At 41.8% G+C, this 13,193-nt stretch overlaps 2 protein-coding genes across 4 annotated transcripts in view; one reads left to right on the forward strand and one right to left on the reverse strand.

Moving 5' to 3' along the window:
* Nucleotides 1-1,866: 1,866 nt before the first annotated feature.
* Nucleotides 1,867-9,736, reverse strand: ZADH2 (zinc binding alcohol dehydrogenase domain containing 2). 3 transcript variants are annotated; one of them, XM_030211730.1, is made up of 3 exons: nt 7,078-7,139; nt 6,060-6,063; nt 1,867-3,282 (listed from the first exon to the last, which is right to left on the reverse strand). In XM_030211730.1, exon 3 carries the CDS (start codon nt 3,120-3,122, stop codon nt 2,358-2,360), a length of 765 nt encoding a protein of 254 aa, XP_030067590.1. In that variant the 5' UTR covers nt 3,123-3,282; nt 6,060-6,063; nt 7,078-7,139; the 3' UTR covers nt 1,867-2,357. The 3 variants fall into 3 exon arrangements, with proteins under 3 accessions (XP_030067590.1, XP_030067580.1, XP_030067599.1); XM_030211720.1 differs by lacking the exons at nt 6,060-6,063; nt 7,078-7,139 and adding an exon at nt 9,085-9,736; XM_030211739.1 differs by lacking the exons at nt 6,060-6,063; nt 7,078-7,139 and adding an exon at nt 8,217-8,425.
* Nucleotides 9,737-11,274: 1,538 nt separating this feature from the next.
* The window catches only part of TSHZ1 (teashirt zinc finger homeobox 1), a 198,592-nt gene continuing 196,673 nt past the window's right edge, over nt 11,275-13,193 (forward strand). Inside the window, exons 1-2 of the mRNA XM_030211749.1 lie at nt 11,275-11,541; nt 11,682-12,479. Of these exons, the coding sequence (XP_030067609.1) occupies nt 12,440-12,479 (40 nt within the window). The 5' untranslated portion in view covers nt 11,275-11,541; nt 11,682-12,439. The remainder of the gene's footprint in view (nt 11,542-11,681; nt 12,480-13,193) is intronic.

Raw genomic sequence — 13,193 nt, forward strand, 5'->3', positions numbered from 1 at the left:
CTTAAAAATAAATAAATAAATGAAATGTAAAAATGGGACAAATTAGCTTAAGATGTTTTTTTTTGTATGAAAATTTAGTCATATGACCTCAAAACAATAAATTTCTATACTGTAGCTTAAGGGATCCATCAGCTAAAACGTTAGTCTTTCATCTTTATTACCCTCCCATTAAAATGAAAGAATCCAGGACTGACTTCACTTGAGATGAAGCAATTTAGCTGGCAATATCCTAACTGCTCAAATCTTTAAGAAGGGAGGAAAGATTTGTGAAATAAAAGCAATAATGCACCTATCTGCATAAACAGCAACTAAATGTTTCACATGCTTACCATGTGCAATATAATAACAGCCTTTGATTATTCTATTGCAATATGTTGTCACTACCAGTAGCTTTTCATCTTACACATCTGTTATTAAAAAAGAAAACAAAAATCCCTACAGTTGAGCTGTATATACAAGGCACATATTGTTAAAAGTCTTTCTGTTTTGCCAGGGCTCTTAGGATCAAGAAGTCACAGATTAATATTGGATGGGGCTCCCTTGTAACACTGAACCAGTAAACCCTTTGCTATATTGAGGACACAAAGAGTCTCACTTCAGGCTGTTCCTCTTCTTCATAACTCAAGAAGTGTCACAGTGGCAATAGCCTCTAGTGCTATTTGTCTTTAGTGCAGTTGTGACACTTCGGCATGATCCATAATTTGGCAGCTATTTACCGTGACATTTCCCTTCAGTGCAGCCATAACATTCAGCGAGGCCATTATTTGGTTCCATTTACCATATAAATTGTATTGTTGTGCATGCATGCTAGCAGCTACATTAGGTACCTGCAAATGAGTAAATCTTGTAAAACAGATACCAACAGCCATTCAACAGTGGAATTTCTGTACTCTTTCGGCTGACTGGAAGAAGAAAAATATAATATCTTTCCGGGTATCGTGACAAACTTTTCCCTGAACAACTGTAATTATGGTCATAGTTATATAGGATGCGACTCCGATACTTTCTCATGGCTCTGCTTTCAAATAAAATACAAAGGAAGAAAGGAAACAGAAAAATACTCTGGTAAGGATCTACCATAATAGCTTTTAAAAGACATTTAAGAATTCCGGCACACACAATTAAATGCGAAGCACATTTGTGTTTGGATATGTTGAGCTCGGCAGGTAATTTTTACAGGCTTGAAAAGCTCAGAAGTGCAGGATTGGTCCTTGGTGCCAACTCTTACACTCTTACATTCTTGCCAGGGTAAGGGTGGGGGAGACAATGTTGTGACTTAACACCTAGATGTATGAATAGTTTCCATTATAGCAATTTTATTTAGGGCTTGAGTTAATTTTTTTTTCTCATTCCGTGGCTATGAGCAAAAAAGCTTACTAAACTGAGCCTGAAAGACATTAAAAAAGAAAAGAAAAAAAAAGAATAAAAGCACCTGCCCTGCAACTATTGCTAAAATTCTCTTTCCAAATGCTTCATAAACTCTTTACAAGCATAAATGCACAATTATTGTTAGATTATTTAAATCTCTCCCTTACATCTGCTTTAATATACATTTCCAGAAGCTTATATGTTAACAATTTAGAATTTTGTTGTGTTTTGAGTGCATACCAGATCTCTTTTGCAGCATTATCATTGTTTAAACTCTTACTGTACATATCTGCTTTGACTGCCATTCAGAATGCTACTGTTATTTATTGTAAAAATGCATCAGCCTTAACTGAAAATTAGCTACAGTTTGAAACTTGAGTGTGCTTCATTTTCTCGAAACACATTTGATTTATTACATATAACATATTTTAAATTTCTAAATGGACCAAACTGGAAAATGAGGCATTCACATGCATATGCAAACTAGTTGTATGTCCTAAACGGAGATTGTTTTTTTTTTTTTCCAAATTTGACAAAAACCCAGAAAGATTCCTTTCTTTCCTAAATGACAGTTGTAATGGTTGACCCTGAGTTGCATTTCAAATTTCTATAAAAATATATTATGTGTTCTATGAGTAAATTGAAGCTTTAAAAATAAAATCAAATTATTTATAGAACACAGAATACACTGCATAGTTTGAACACTGAACAAACGTAAGATACTGATACTAAAATCCAAATTTTAAACTGCTCACCTCAGTTTTACTGAATGGTTATTAACACAATTAAGACTGCCAGAAAGTTAGTTACAGAATGAAATGACAATAACCCTTTACCACTATCACTGTTTAAGTAACTTTTTATGACAATTGATAAACTTGAAACTGAGTTTGCATATCCTATGCATTTGCCAGAAAATAAAATTGTTAATAGTAATTCTATGCAGAAAATTCTCACTTCTTATTTTGAATTATGCTGTTATTCTATTTTTACAGCTTGCTGGTGACCGGGTGAGGTAATTCAACTACAATCTTTCCAATATTTTTTCCCATGTACATATAATCTACAGCCCGGAACACCGACTCCAAGCCAGTGAACTTGCCCTCTGGAGATACGTCTCCAAAGTCCACCTCACACACCAGTTCTCCATCTCTATACATCTTCAGCAAAGTTAGCATGGCTTCCTGGTACTGAGGTAAGTAATGGTTCAGGAAGAATCCTCTAAGGCTGGCAGATTTCTTCAGCAGGGCAGCTGGCAAGCCCCCTGCATCAACTGGTGAAAGACCAGTCGCTGTTTGGTAGCCAGAGATAAACCCTATAATTATTAGCCGCCCTTTGGTAGCCAAAGATCTCACAGACAAGTCAAACATTTTTCCTCCAATAGATTCATACACAACGTCCACACCTTGGGGGTATTCTTTTTTCAGGACTTCTGCAACATTCTCAGTTTTATAGTTGATGGGACGGTCGCAACCGATGGACTTCAGAAAACCAACCTTCTCATTAGATGAACAAGTTCCAATTACATGGCACTTTGCCTGCTTGGAAAGTTGTATAGCAAACTGGCCTGTTCCTCCAGCTGCTGCTGTCACAAGAACTTTTCTTCCTTCAGTTAACTCTCCAAGCTCTTTCAGGCTGATGTAAGCAGTGGTGCCACTTACCAACAGGGTGAGAAACTCGGGTTTTAGAGAGGGCATTGGAACAGCAAAGTTGGCAGGCACAACTGTATATTCAGCAAAGGATCCTGGTGCCATGTAGGCCACCACCTGGTTAACTGTGAACCTAGCACTAGCACTTCGTCCCAAGGCTACCACTTCACCAATACCTTCAAAACCAACATCGAATGGAGGCTTAGCTGAGGGGTCATACCGACCAGCAGAGTAGTTGATATCAGATGCATTAATTCCAACAAATCTAAAAGAATGAAATAAAAAAAATGAGAGAGAAACAAAACTAGATGAGTATGTTTAGTTTTACTATACAACAACTCTGTCATTTTAGAAGCATTTTAGCCTGTGTATGGAGTCAATCCTCATTAAGTACTGCTAGATACAAACATAAATCATTCTCCTAGAAAAAAAACTCACAGGTGCATGAGCGAAACAGTGACTTTAATCAGTTTTGTATATCTGAACTGCTAAAAAAATTGTACATCATTAATAAGACAGTACTTTCTCTCATTTTGAACTGGCAAAACAAACAAATAAAAACCCAACAAGACATGTTACGTTGGCAGGGGGGTGTCAATTATTGATCTCTCCAGAGAAGTGAAAAACTAGAATTAAACACGCTACAAAATGGATGCATAAGCAAGGGGGTATTGATTATGTCAGGAAATCAGCGCTTCACATCTAATTATAAGCAAAGGCAAGGCTGAGGATGAGCACAACGCCATCAACAACAGGCAAGACTTCTCGCACATCACTTCTTCCTTTGGAAATGAATTCAGCGGCTGCCTATAAGTCAGTGTCCTGACGCCGAGAAAACCTCGAAAAAGACGACACACTACAGTTATTGGTAACGAAGCTTTAGCGCCTCCCGGACCCTGAAGGGCATAATTAGAGGATGTCAGCGGAAGAACGTGTTCAGTTCTTGGCCTCCCTCACCGGAGTGCACGCCATGACCAACCACACACACACACACACCAAAAAAAAAAGGCGGGAATCTGTGGCCACCAACCATAGTCTATTTAAAAACCGAGGAGCCCCGTGTTGTACTCTCGGGCTACTTTTCTGCCTCCTTTCCTGGCCCGTCCCACCCTCTTACCGTTTTAAAACTTTTTGTTTCATTTTAAACTTCGGAAAATAAAAAACTTCACACAGTACGCGTGTATACGGTAACGCGACGAAGAAGGTGACCGTGTTCCCGGGGCTCCGTTATTTTTTCGGGGTTCATTTATTTATTGTCGTCAACGAACTGCGGGCGGGAAAGCGGTGAGCGGCCGCGTGACAGGAGGGGGCGGCGGCGGGGAGGGCGGCGGCGGGGAGGGCGCCGTCGGTCAGCTTCGCTCCAGAAAAGGCAGGCTGCAGCTGAAGGCCTCGCACATGTCAGTCCCCCCCCCCCCATCCCCCACCCGTTGCTTTGGTAGCACCAAAGAATTAAGTTCCTCTTGCAATACCACGACACTACACGTGAAAGTTTGTCTTGCCCCCCCCCCCCCCCCAAAAAAAAAAAATTAAAGGTAGCCCACAACAAATGAGTGCGCAAATCTATTTCAATCTTCGTGTATTCCTAGCTATAAATGCAGTGTTGCTTGGAACTATTCTAAAAACCTAGAAGCATTGGTGATTTTCTGCCAGCTTAGTGCGCAAACCTTTAGGCACTTTATTCCTTTGCCACATTACAGCTGGCCTCCTTGGTGGTTTCTTTCTTTCTATTATTACTAATCAGAAAAAATTACCAGTCTAGTTGCATATACAAAAAAGAGGCAGGCCAACAATGTGTTTGTCGCCGCTGTTGAGCGCAGCATTAATCAGAGCCTAGAACCTGACGCAAAAAAATAAAAAAGCCACATCTACCGGTAGCTGCAAAGTGACTTCCCATCCCGGTCTTTCTTGCAGACGCCCCCCCAGCCTCTGACCAAACAATGTTCGCAATTGATGGGCCATGACAGCAAATTCTCCTTTGTGGCAGTAAAGATATAGTTAAGCACAAAGTTCAGAGCCGGTTCATGGCTGGCCTTTTGACACAGACATGCAGCTGATGACCTTTCTCGTACCTCCCCCCTCCCCCCACACTGAAGAGCCTAAAGCCTGGTGAAAAAGAGCCAGAGAGGCCACCTCTGCGTGTGGAAAGGTTTGCAACGTATCCTCCCTACTGGTCTATCTCAAGCTTCTGCACTTTTTACCAGATGCATAAGTAAAGAGTAAATGTCGGTCACAAGGCAGAGCAACAGTCGCAGTGAGGCCTGCAGTTTTGACGGTGTGTGTGGGACTCTTCGGGCACCACCGCCTTTTGCCTGTCACCAGAAACCCTTCTGGCTGCAGCCGTAGCAAGGAAAAGGGGTGGCAGTAGGAGGTCGAAGAGGAAAGCACGACCGTCCTTCCCAGGGGGAGATTAAGCTTAGGCGTGAATGGTAGTGAGGGGAGTCCTGGCATCGCCACCAGATCTCACATAGATTCCAACTTTGCTATTGATACGTTGGCCAAATTAAGTGTGTGGGACTCCTACAGCAGAAGCAACTGGAGTCTGAGCTTGGTACTGCCCCCCTCCCACCATACCTACCTCACCAGATCCCCGACCCTGGCACTAGTATCCACTGCCACCCTTACCCTGGTCCTGCCGCCTAACGCATCTACCTTGACAGATCCCACAATTAGATGTTGCATCACGTCCAATCTCTGGTATTATTTAGCTTGAATTCGTTCTAGGTGTTGACTAAACCGTGAAACATGAATCTGAAACAAGAACCATAATTATAGTTATGTACTTCATATATCGGAAATTATCTGAAAAAAAGCAAACTCTCTTTCCTCATTTTCCAAGCGAAACAATTTGAGGCACTTCTTAATTGTGCAGCGATTTAAATTATTCTGTTTTCCTTTTAAATACTCGAACAGAAGAATTACCAAGGAACATATACTAAAGCTATCCTGCAAGCTTATTCGAGTCGTCTAGAACACTAGTGCTTGATCAATATTTTTTGACGAGTTCAAAAAAACTTGCTTTAAAGGACGTCTATTGGGGGAAACCTGCCTAGTATAAGTTCTTTGAAAGATGCTTTTCCTTCTTTCTTTCTTTTTTTTTTTTAATGAAAACGGAAGTTCACATGGATGTGTGTGTGTGTGTATCTATATGTTGATACACACACACATTATATATATAACACACTTTTTTTTAAATGACAAATTAAGAGCACACAGTTGCTTTTCCTAAATAATTACACAGTTCTGAGTCACAGCGTTTATTTATACTGGAAGTGTTGAGCCCTGGTATTGTTTATTGTAAAAACAGGACGATCCTGCAGAGAGGAGGAGAACGTGCTATCTTTGACAAAAAAAAAAAAAAAAGGAAAAAAATAGAAATCGGGTGCAAAACGAAGTAATCAAAATCGGATACTGGCAGAAAATAAATTTCCACAGCCAGTAACCAAAATTGTGTTTTATCTTTTGGACTCTGGTATCAAAAAGTTTATTTTTCACCTTTCCCATAGGCTCCTTTCTCTAGCAACGTCTCCTCAAAAGTAAAGTCGTTTAAGAATATTTGTTTAGAAAATAAAATGTCAATCTAAGACAGGGAATTCGAAGAAAAAGGGATAACTCCGCAAAAACAAGTTTTCTTATTTAGTCTAATACAGCAATCTGTAAAGCTGAGTTTATGACAACGGAAAAAAGACGCAAGATGAGTTTTCGTGTTTGCACTGCATAAATGTCTTCCGAGCTAAGAATGATATAGCGCTAGTTTACAAATCTGGGTCCGATTTAAAATCATCTATCCTGCAACAATTTGGTTTTTCGTTTTCTATTATAAACACTGGAGAAAATCCACCCCAATATGTTGGCTTTTGGAATTAAAAAAAAAAGTTATATGCAGGGCCATGATTTATTCTCATAAAAACTATTACAATTGAACCCTAGTAAAAGAATGTTGGTATAACACGAACTGCTCGCATACAATTATCATTTTTGATCAACTGCATACCTGTGCAATTAAAAACAGTCATAAATATAATATCACCAAATAACGGAGGTGCATTTCATACTTGCAAACAGGCTGTAAAATTGTCTTTCAAGATAACTTCGTGTAGTTCAAAGTTCGTCTCTGTTTCAGTGCTATTGTCTCTTGTGAACAGCACTGAAACAGAGCCGAACTTTGAACTACACGAAGTTAGACCTGGCTTGTACAGCTCTGACAAGACTAGAGAAGGAAGTAATTGTTCTTCTGTTTGTGTGGAGCTCTGGTTTTATAAAAGTGGATTTCAAAGCCTAGAACTAATACCCTTTTGCAAAGTAGATAGGTTGTATATTGCCTGCTTAAGGCAGCTAGGCAACCCCTGCAGGGCGCCGAATTAACCTACCCAGCAGAGAACAAGCTGTGGGTTCTCAATGTGGAGGGAACTCAGAAAAGCCACTGAACACCCCCACCAGCAGATGCATAACACAAAAAGAAAGTGTTAAAAAGGTGACACGTAAACCGAAATCTGACTTAAAAAAGAAGGTTAATTAGCAAAAACATGACATCTGTAACATCCAGGAACATACATGAACACTGGGTGTTCTAGTTCAAAAGCTTTGTTGGGACTGAGCTGTTATCCCTTAGCTGCTCCAATACGGGTTTGTCTGAATGAGGGGCCGGGGCTTTAGTAACAACATCCAACAGATCATGGTCCCCAAATGCTTACTTTAGAAGGGGGGGGGGGGGGTCTGGCTCTTCCCAATTTGCCCTTGCCAGGGTGAATTAGATGGCAGCTGCGGATGTGAATTTTCATGTCCTCTTTAGATACAGTTGGCTTCCGTCCCACACTATATACAAATCAGTACGAATGTACTAGAAAGAGATCCACACTCACTTCCAATCTCTCAATAAAAAAGGTCTTTCAATACCTGCTCCTAAAACATGAGTATTGTGTCTGTCAGTCATGAATATACATTTTTTACAATAAAAGAAATATGACAGCCCCAAATAACTGTATGTGTGTGTGTGTGTGTTTCAGGGGAGGGGGCGGTGAGAGTATGATTAAACAGTCTTTTAGACATGTTAACGTTTTGCACTTTAGTAAAGATTAAGTAAATAACTGCACATATTCTTGTTTTAGTCAACGAATCCTGCCCATTATGGATTTGGAGAGAGATACAACGCTCTCTCGCTCAGCCACGGTCCATATCACATAAATTCAACAGTATACTGACCTGTTGTTAAAAAAAACAAACAGTGGTGCTCTTTATAAAGTAATTCTACTTTGCCGACTGATTACTATCAAAATTATGTAATTCAGAACTTTCCACACACACACACAGAACCGAAATAGCAGAGGCACTCATGAAAGGCAGGAGAAGCCAATGAAGTATTTGGGTTCATTTCTTCCCTTAAGGTGGCTGGAGATCTCACTGGGATGCTCCCGAAGGAGGGAAGAGGAAGAGAGTAATAGAGATGGCAAAGAGTAGCATGGGAAAGAAGAACAGAGTTCCAAGTGGTTTTGCATTTTACTGTTGATTCACTGCTTACGAAAGGTTAGTGACGTGCAGAAAACATCAAGCTAGAAAAAGGAGGGGCTTACAACAGAACACTGGAAGAGTTTAGAAAGAACGTGACATATTAACTTTCAATCTCTCACAGTACCACCAATATGATCAGTCTAGAGTCAGCTGCCCCTCACTCTTCAGATCTAAACACTAAATAAGTGAAAGCTGTGTTCTTGAGATGTGTGGAAGGGTTAACATGAAAGAGATAAGCTACTTTATTTCAGTGACCAGGAGTAAGGATGAGGAAAAGCAAAGGGAGACTTAGCTCTGACATCAGAAACTAAAATAATAATAAACTTAAATTAACAGTCGCCAGATGGCGGCTGGTAGTGGTACAACCCATTTTATTGCAATCAGGAAGAGAGAGAGGCCACCAAATGTTTGAGGATTGGGTTAAATAAGAGGAGTGTGTGGTGGAGTGGAGCGCAGTGGAAGATACTAAGTGCTCGTGGAAGCGTGCAGAGAAGGGCTCTCCCTGAGTGCAGGCCGGGTGGAAACAGTGGGAAGAGGGAGAACGGAAGGGAGGGGGACTCACCGGTTTCTGACGAGCAGGTCTCCATCTCCCGGAACTGGAACAGGCACGCCGGCCTGCAGTGTGACAGCCTGGCGGAAGTTTGCAGTCAGTTTCGTCGCCACCAGCTTTTTCATGGTTGTGGGGATGGCGGAGCCCTGGGGATCCATGAAATGCTGGGAGTAGGACATGTCCACGATGGATCGAGGTCGGAACGGCCACCAGATGGAAGCCCTCAGACTAATCCCGGCGGCCGCCAGAACGCTCCGAAAACTCATGCCTGGCCTTTGCTCCCTCCCTCCCTCCTTCCACTGTGTGCAGCACGCTACTGGTTCGCCCAGTCCCCGGCTCTCGCAGTGTTTACAGCAGGCAGAAAAAAGAAAACTTCTACCACTACCACCACCCACTTTCCTCCTCTGCCAGAGACTGGAGAGAGAGAGAGAGAAAAAAAAAATCTCCCTATGCAAATCAGTTATCAGAAAGCCTGCCTGCCGGAAGCGTCTTCACTTCCAAAGCTCTCCGTTACAACAAGCCAGTCCCGCAGAGAGCAAGAGCTGATCTTCGCTTTACTCGCAAAGATCAGGAAGGACTGGAGAGTCACAGAATACACTCATCTCCAAATCCGTCCGTAGTGCCCTAAGCCTTGGAGCCGCTCCATACTCCTTGCTGCCCTGCCCTACACTTGCTGCTCACTGCCCCCCCCCCCAGTTGTGCCACAGCAGCAACAACTGCCCGATCACAGCTGTGCCTGCACTGCACCCCTGGTCCTTCATCCGTTTATTTAAAAAGTGGCATGACACGCTACAGAAGCTCAATAAAAATGTTTTGGTTTTTTTTTTCAAAATTCAATCAGCCTTTCAGGAAAATGTTTAAACCTCCAATTCTTTTATACAGCAACGGATGGTTTTGCTAATTCTATTTTTGTTTTACAGGAATTGAGAATCGGGGGGGGGGGGGGGGTTCTTTATACTATAAAACGAGTTCTTGAAGCTAAATGTGTCACGCACGCTTCAGTTAAGGGTGTTGTGCAGCTTTGCTTCCCGCTGACACCAAATCCCTCCCCTTCCCGTGCGAAATGTTCACTTCCTCACAAGGTGATACAAATCAACCCAGAGCCACTAGCAACCACCACTAGTGGATAGCATTTATAGGTGACGAGAATAAAAAGCTCCACGATTTATGAAAGGATTTGCTGGCGTCTGAAGGGTTGCTGCTGTGTATACAGTAAAGAAAAATATTGGCCATGTCCTTTGAAACGGGAGACACACTCTAGAGGCATTTTACAGTCTTGTGGGTTTTATATCCCAATGTAACACATGTAGCTGTAAGAAATCCTCCCCTCCCCCACGCCTCGCAGACCTGTCCTCAAAGAAAACTTAATCTGACAGTCGTTTTAAATGCTTAGCTTTGCTTTCCAGTAAAGATTACTGTTTTAATCTTTGTGATGTAGTTAAGGATGCTATATTAAACAGATCAAAAAGTCAAAAGTAAAGCGGTTGGTGAACCACTGATTTACATGGAGTGAAACGCGGTTAAGTGACAGCAGTGGTAGCTCATTTTATAAATTCTTTTATTAATAAACCCTAGGGATCATTTTTGTTATTATGCACAGATCATAACGTACCTGAATGATGCCGGTGATTAGTACTCTTCTATCATTTACGTTTTCAAATCCCATTTGTATGGTTTAAGAGAACATTTTAACAAACGTGTGACTTTCTAAATGTGTGTTTCAATGCAAAGAAAAACAATCAGCAATATGTCATTTCATTTTTATGCTCGAAAGAAAAGATGGCTATGTCTGGATTTTGTGCAAAGCTGTTCTAAATACAGCGAGGTCCATACACGCTGTTTGTCAAAAGGGAGCTGCCCGGATTCAAGTTGGCAAAGATGACCAGATCCCTTGTTCAGCACGTGCCCCTCTTGAAGTATTGTACCAAGCAGTCTGACTGAATACCTCGCACAAAATTCTGGATTAGGACTTCATTTTTTATATATATGTATATATCATATTGTTTGGTTGTGGGAAAACGAAAAGAAAACAAAGCAATTAAAAAGATTGACAGGTACGAGTTTGTGTGAGACCTATTTGTAATTGTCAGGGTGACGTTGGCAGGAGGAGGAGGAGTAAAAATCTGAAGCAGGAAAAGCAGCTCGATGTGTCTGTCTATCAGTTGAGACTGTCTGAAAGCCCTAGGATCTGAATGTGTGTGTTACATTACACTGAAAAGAGAAGAGAGGGAGAGTATCTTTCTCTCCCAGGAGTTTAAAGGGGGGGAAATAGTTCATGTGCATCTCTCCCACACAGTGAATATCTTCCTTTCTTTCACCCTCCCCCCTTGCGCACGGTGTTGGGTTATACATTTTTTTTGTTGTAGATCAAGATCGGAAAGAAAACTACATGACAAAATGTATCTTTAGTGTCTGAAGAAGCTACGATCTTTGGGAGAGAGGGAGAGAGAGACAGAAAGTAGTCCTTCGGTAAGACTGTTTTATCTGTCTGTTTGGGAGATGGAGGAGTGACTGACATTAACCATCCGGTGTATGTGCATGGGGGGGGGGGGGGGGCTTTAGTCCTCTCTCTCTCTTTTTTTTTTTTTAATTTGCATTCTTGTTCCTAGACTCAGTGCTGGGTGGAGGAGAGAGGAGATCGGTATCGACCTCGTTGCAAAATGAAAAAGCTTTCATCAACGTCATAAAACACAAATCTACGACCCGAACACGGGGAAGAAAGAAAGTTGCGCTTTGAGACTCTTTGATCTTGGAAGAAAGGCTGAGAGGGGAGTGACTGAATCCTATACCATCTTCTCCCGCATTCTTGGCCCCCCTTCCACCCCCCCCCCCCCAGGAGAGGTGTCGGGGAGGAAGGAAGGCGAGCAAGAAAAATAAAATGGATTTGAAGTGCAGTTTGAACTGATTTAATTTTTTTTTTTCTTGGCGTTTCACTCCGAATCTCTTCTGGCAAAAAAGAAAAAAAGCGAAGCTCACAAGAAGCTAGGAACTTAAAAATGAGAGGAAAACGCTGTCAATGAAAACATTCGCCAAGCCAGGTTTTGAGTGGCGGCGGCGGACCCTGCGCTCCCGTGCCATCCCTGCCCCCCTCCTAGATCGGGAGCCGACTCGGGCACTGGGCAGCACCCTACCCGCAAACTTTTGCAGTTGAACCTCTTTTTATGCTTTTTTTTTTTCTTCCTTGTTGACGTTGGTGGGGGTTTTTTTTTTCTTTCCGATCGGAGTTAGAAAGTTTCATTTCGTATTTTTTTTTAACTCCTCACTGTCTTCTCTCTCCCTTTATTTGTTTGTGCATTTTTTAAATTAAATTCTGCATGAAAAAAGAGGAATTGAAGAAGTCCTGCGGAAACTCTCCAGCAGCAGCAGCATGCCGAGGAGAAAACAGCAAGCACCTAGGCGTTTGGCAGGTACGGTAACGCCTCCTCCTTCTTTCTCTCTCTCTCTTCTCTAGACACATTCATTAGATCAACACAAATAATCCCAAGAAGAACCGCTGCCATCCCCACAGCACCACACTAAGCGCCATCATGGAGCAGCTAGGGCGAGGAGGGGAGGGGTCAAAAGTGCCCTTTTTATCACTAGGATGCTGCATAATAGCCTTTAAGGTGTTCCCAGCCACATATTACTTTCTTACCTTTTGCTTTTCATTTTTGAATTTCTAGGGCGAGGGGAGCACGATTTGTATAGCAATCATGTACGTCTCTGTGTTTGTGCGTGCGTTTATTTTAGTAAGCCTCACAATCTCTTTCGTTTTCACGTCTTTAAAAAAGAAACTTTTTGTTATAGGCTTTGTGGTGGTCTAGCTATGTGAGAACCAGTGCATGCAGAAGTAGGGACGCAGATCATTGGAGGAGGGCAGGCGCAAGAAATAATCTGTAAATACTTTATACACATGCATAAACAAAATCGTAACCTTTCCTGTCACGTTGAAGGCTGTGACTGATGAGCCTTAAGATGGTTTCTCTTTTATTTTAGGTAATCCCAAGGCAGGGTAGTGCAGAGGCCGAATGGTTCCAAAAGTTATTTTTCTCGCGAGGGGAAACTGGCAGAAGCAGGTTTTCCTTGTTTTCTGTTTTATTAGAGGATTGCCATCCTTGATTTGATGCGTGATTGATCGCCTG

This window comes from Microcaecilia unicolor, chromosome 1 (assembly GCF_901765095.1).
Source record: "Microcaecilia unicolor chromosome 1, aMicUni1.1, whole genome shotgun sequence".
Lineage (NCBI taxonomy): Eukaryota > Metazoa > Chordata > Amphibia > Gymnophiona > Siphonopidae > Microcaecilia > Microcaecilia unicolor.

Bases quoted from the DNA above. Each gene is read 5' to 3' on its own strand.
- ZADH2 (XM_030211720.1), bottom strand. From the start codon at position 9,338: ATGAGTTTTCGGAGCGTTCTGGCGGCCGCCGGGATTAGTCTGAGGGCT. The intron at 3,283-9,084 runs GTGAGTCCCCCT...TCATTCTTTTAG, and splicing joins GACCTGCTCGTCAGAAACCG to ATTTGTTGGAATTAATGCAT.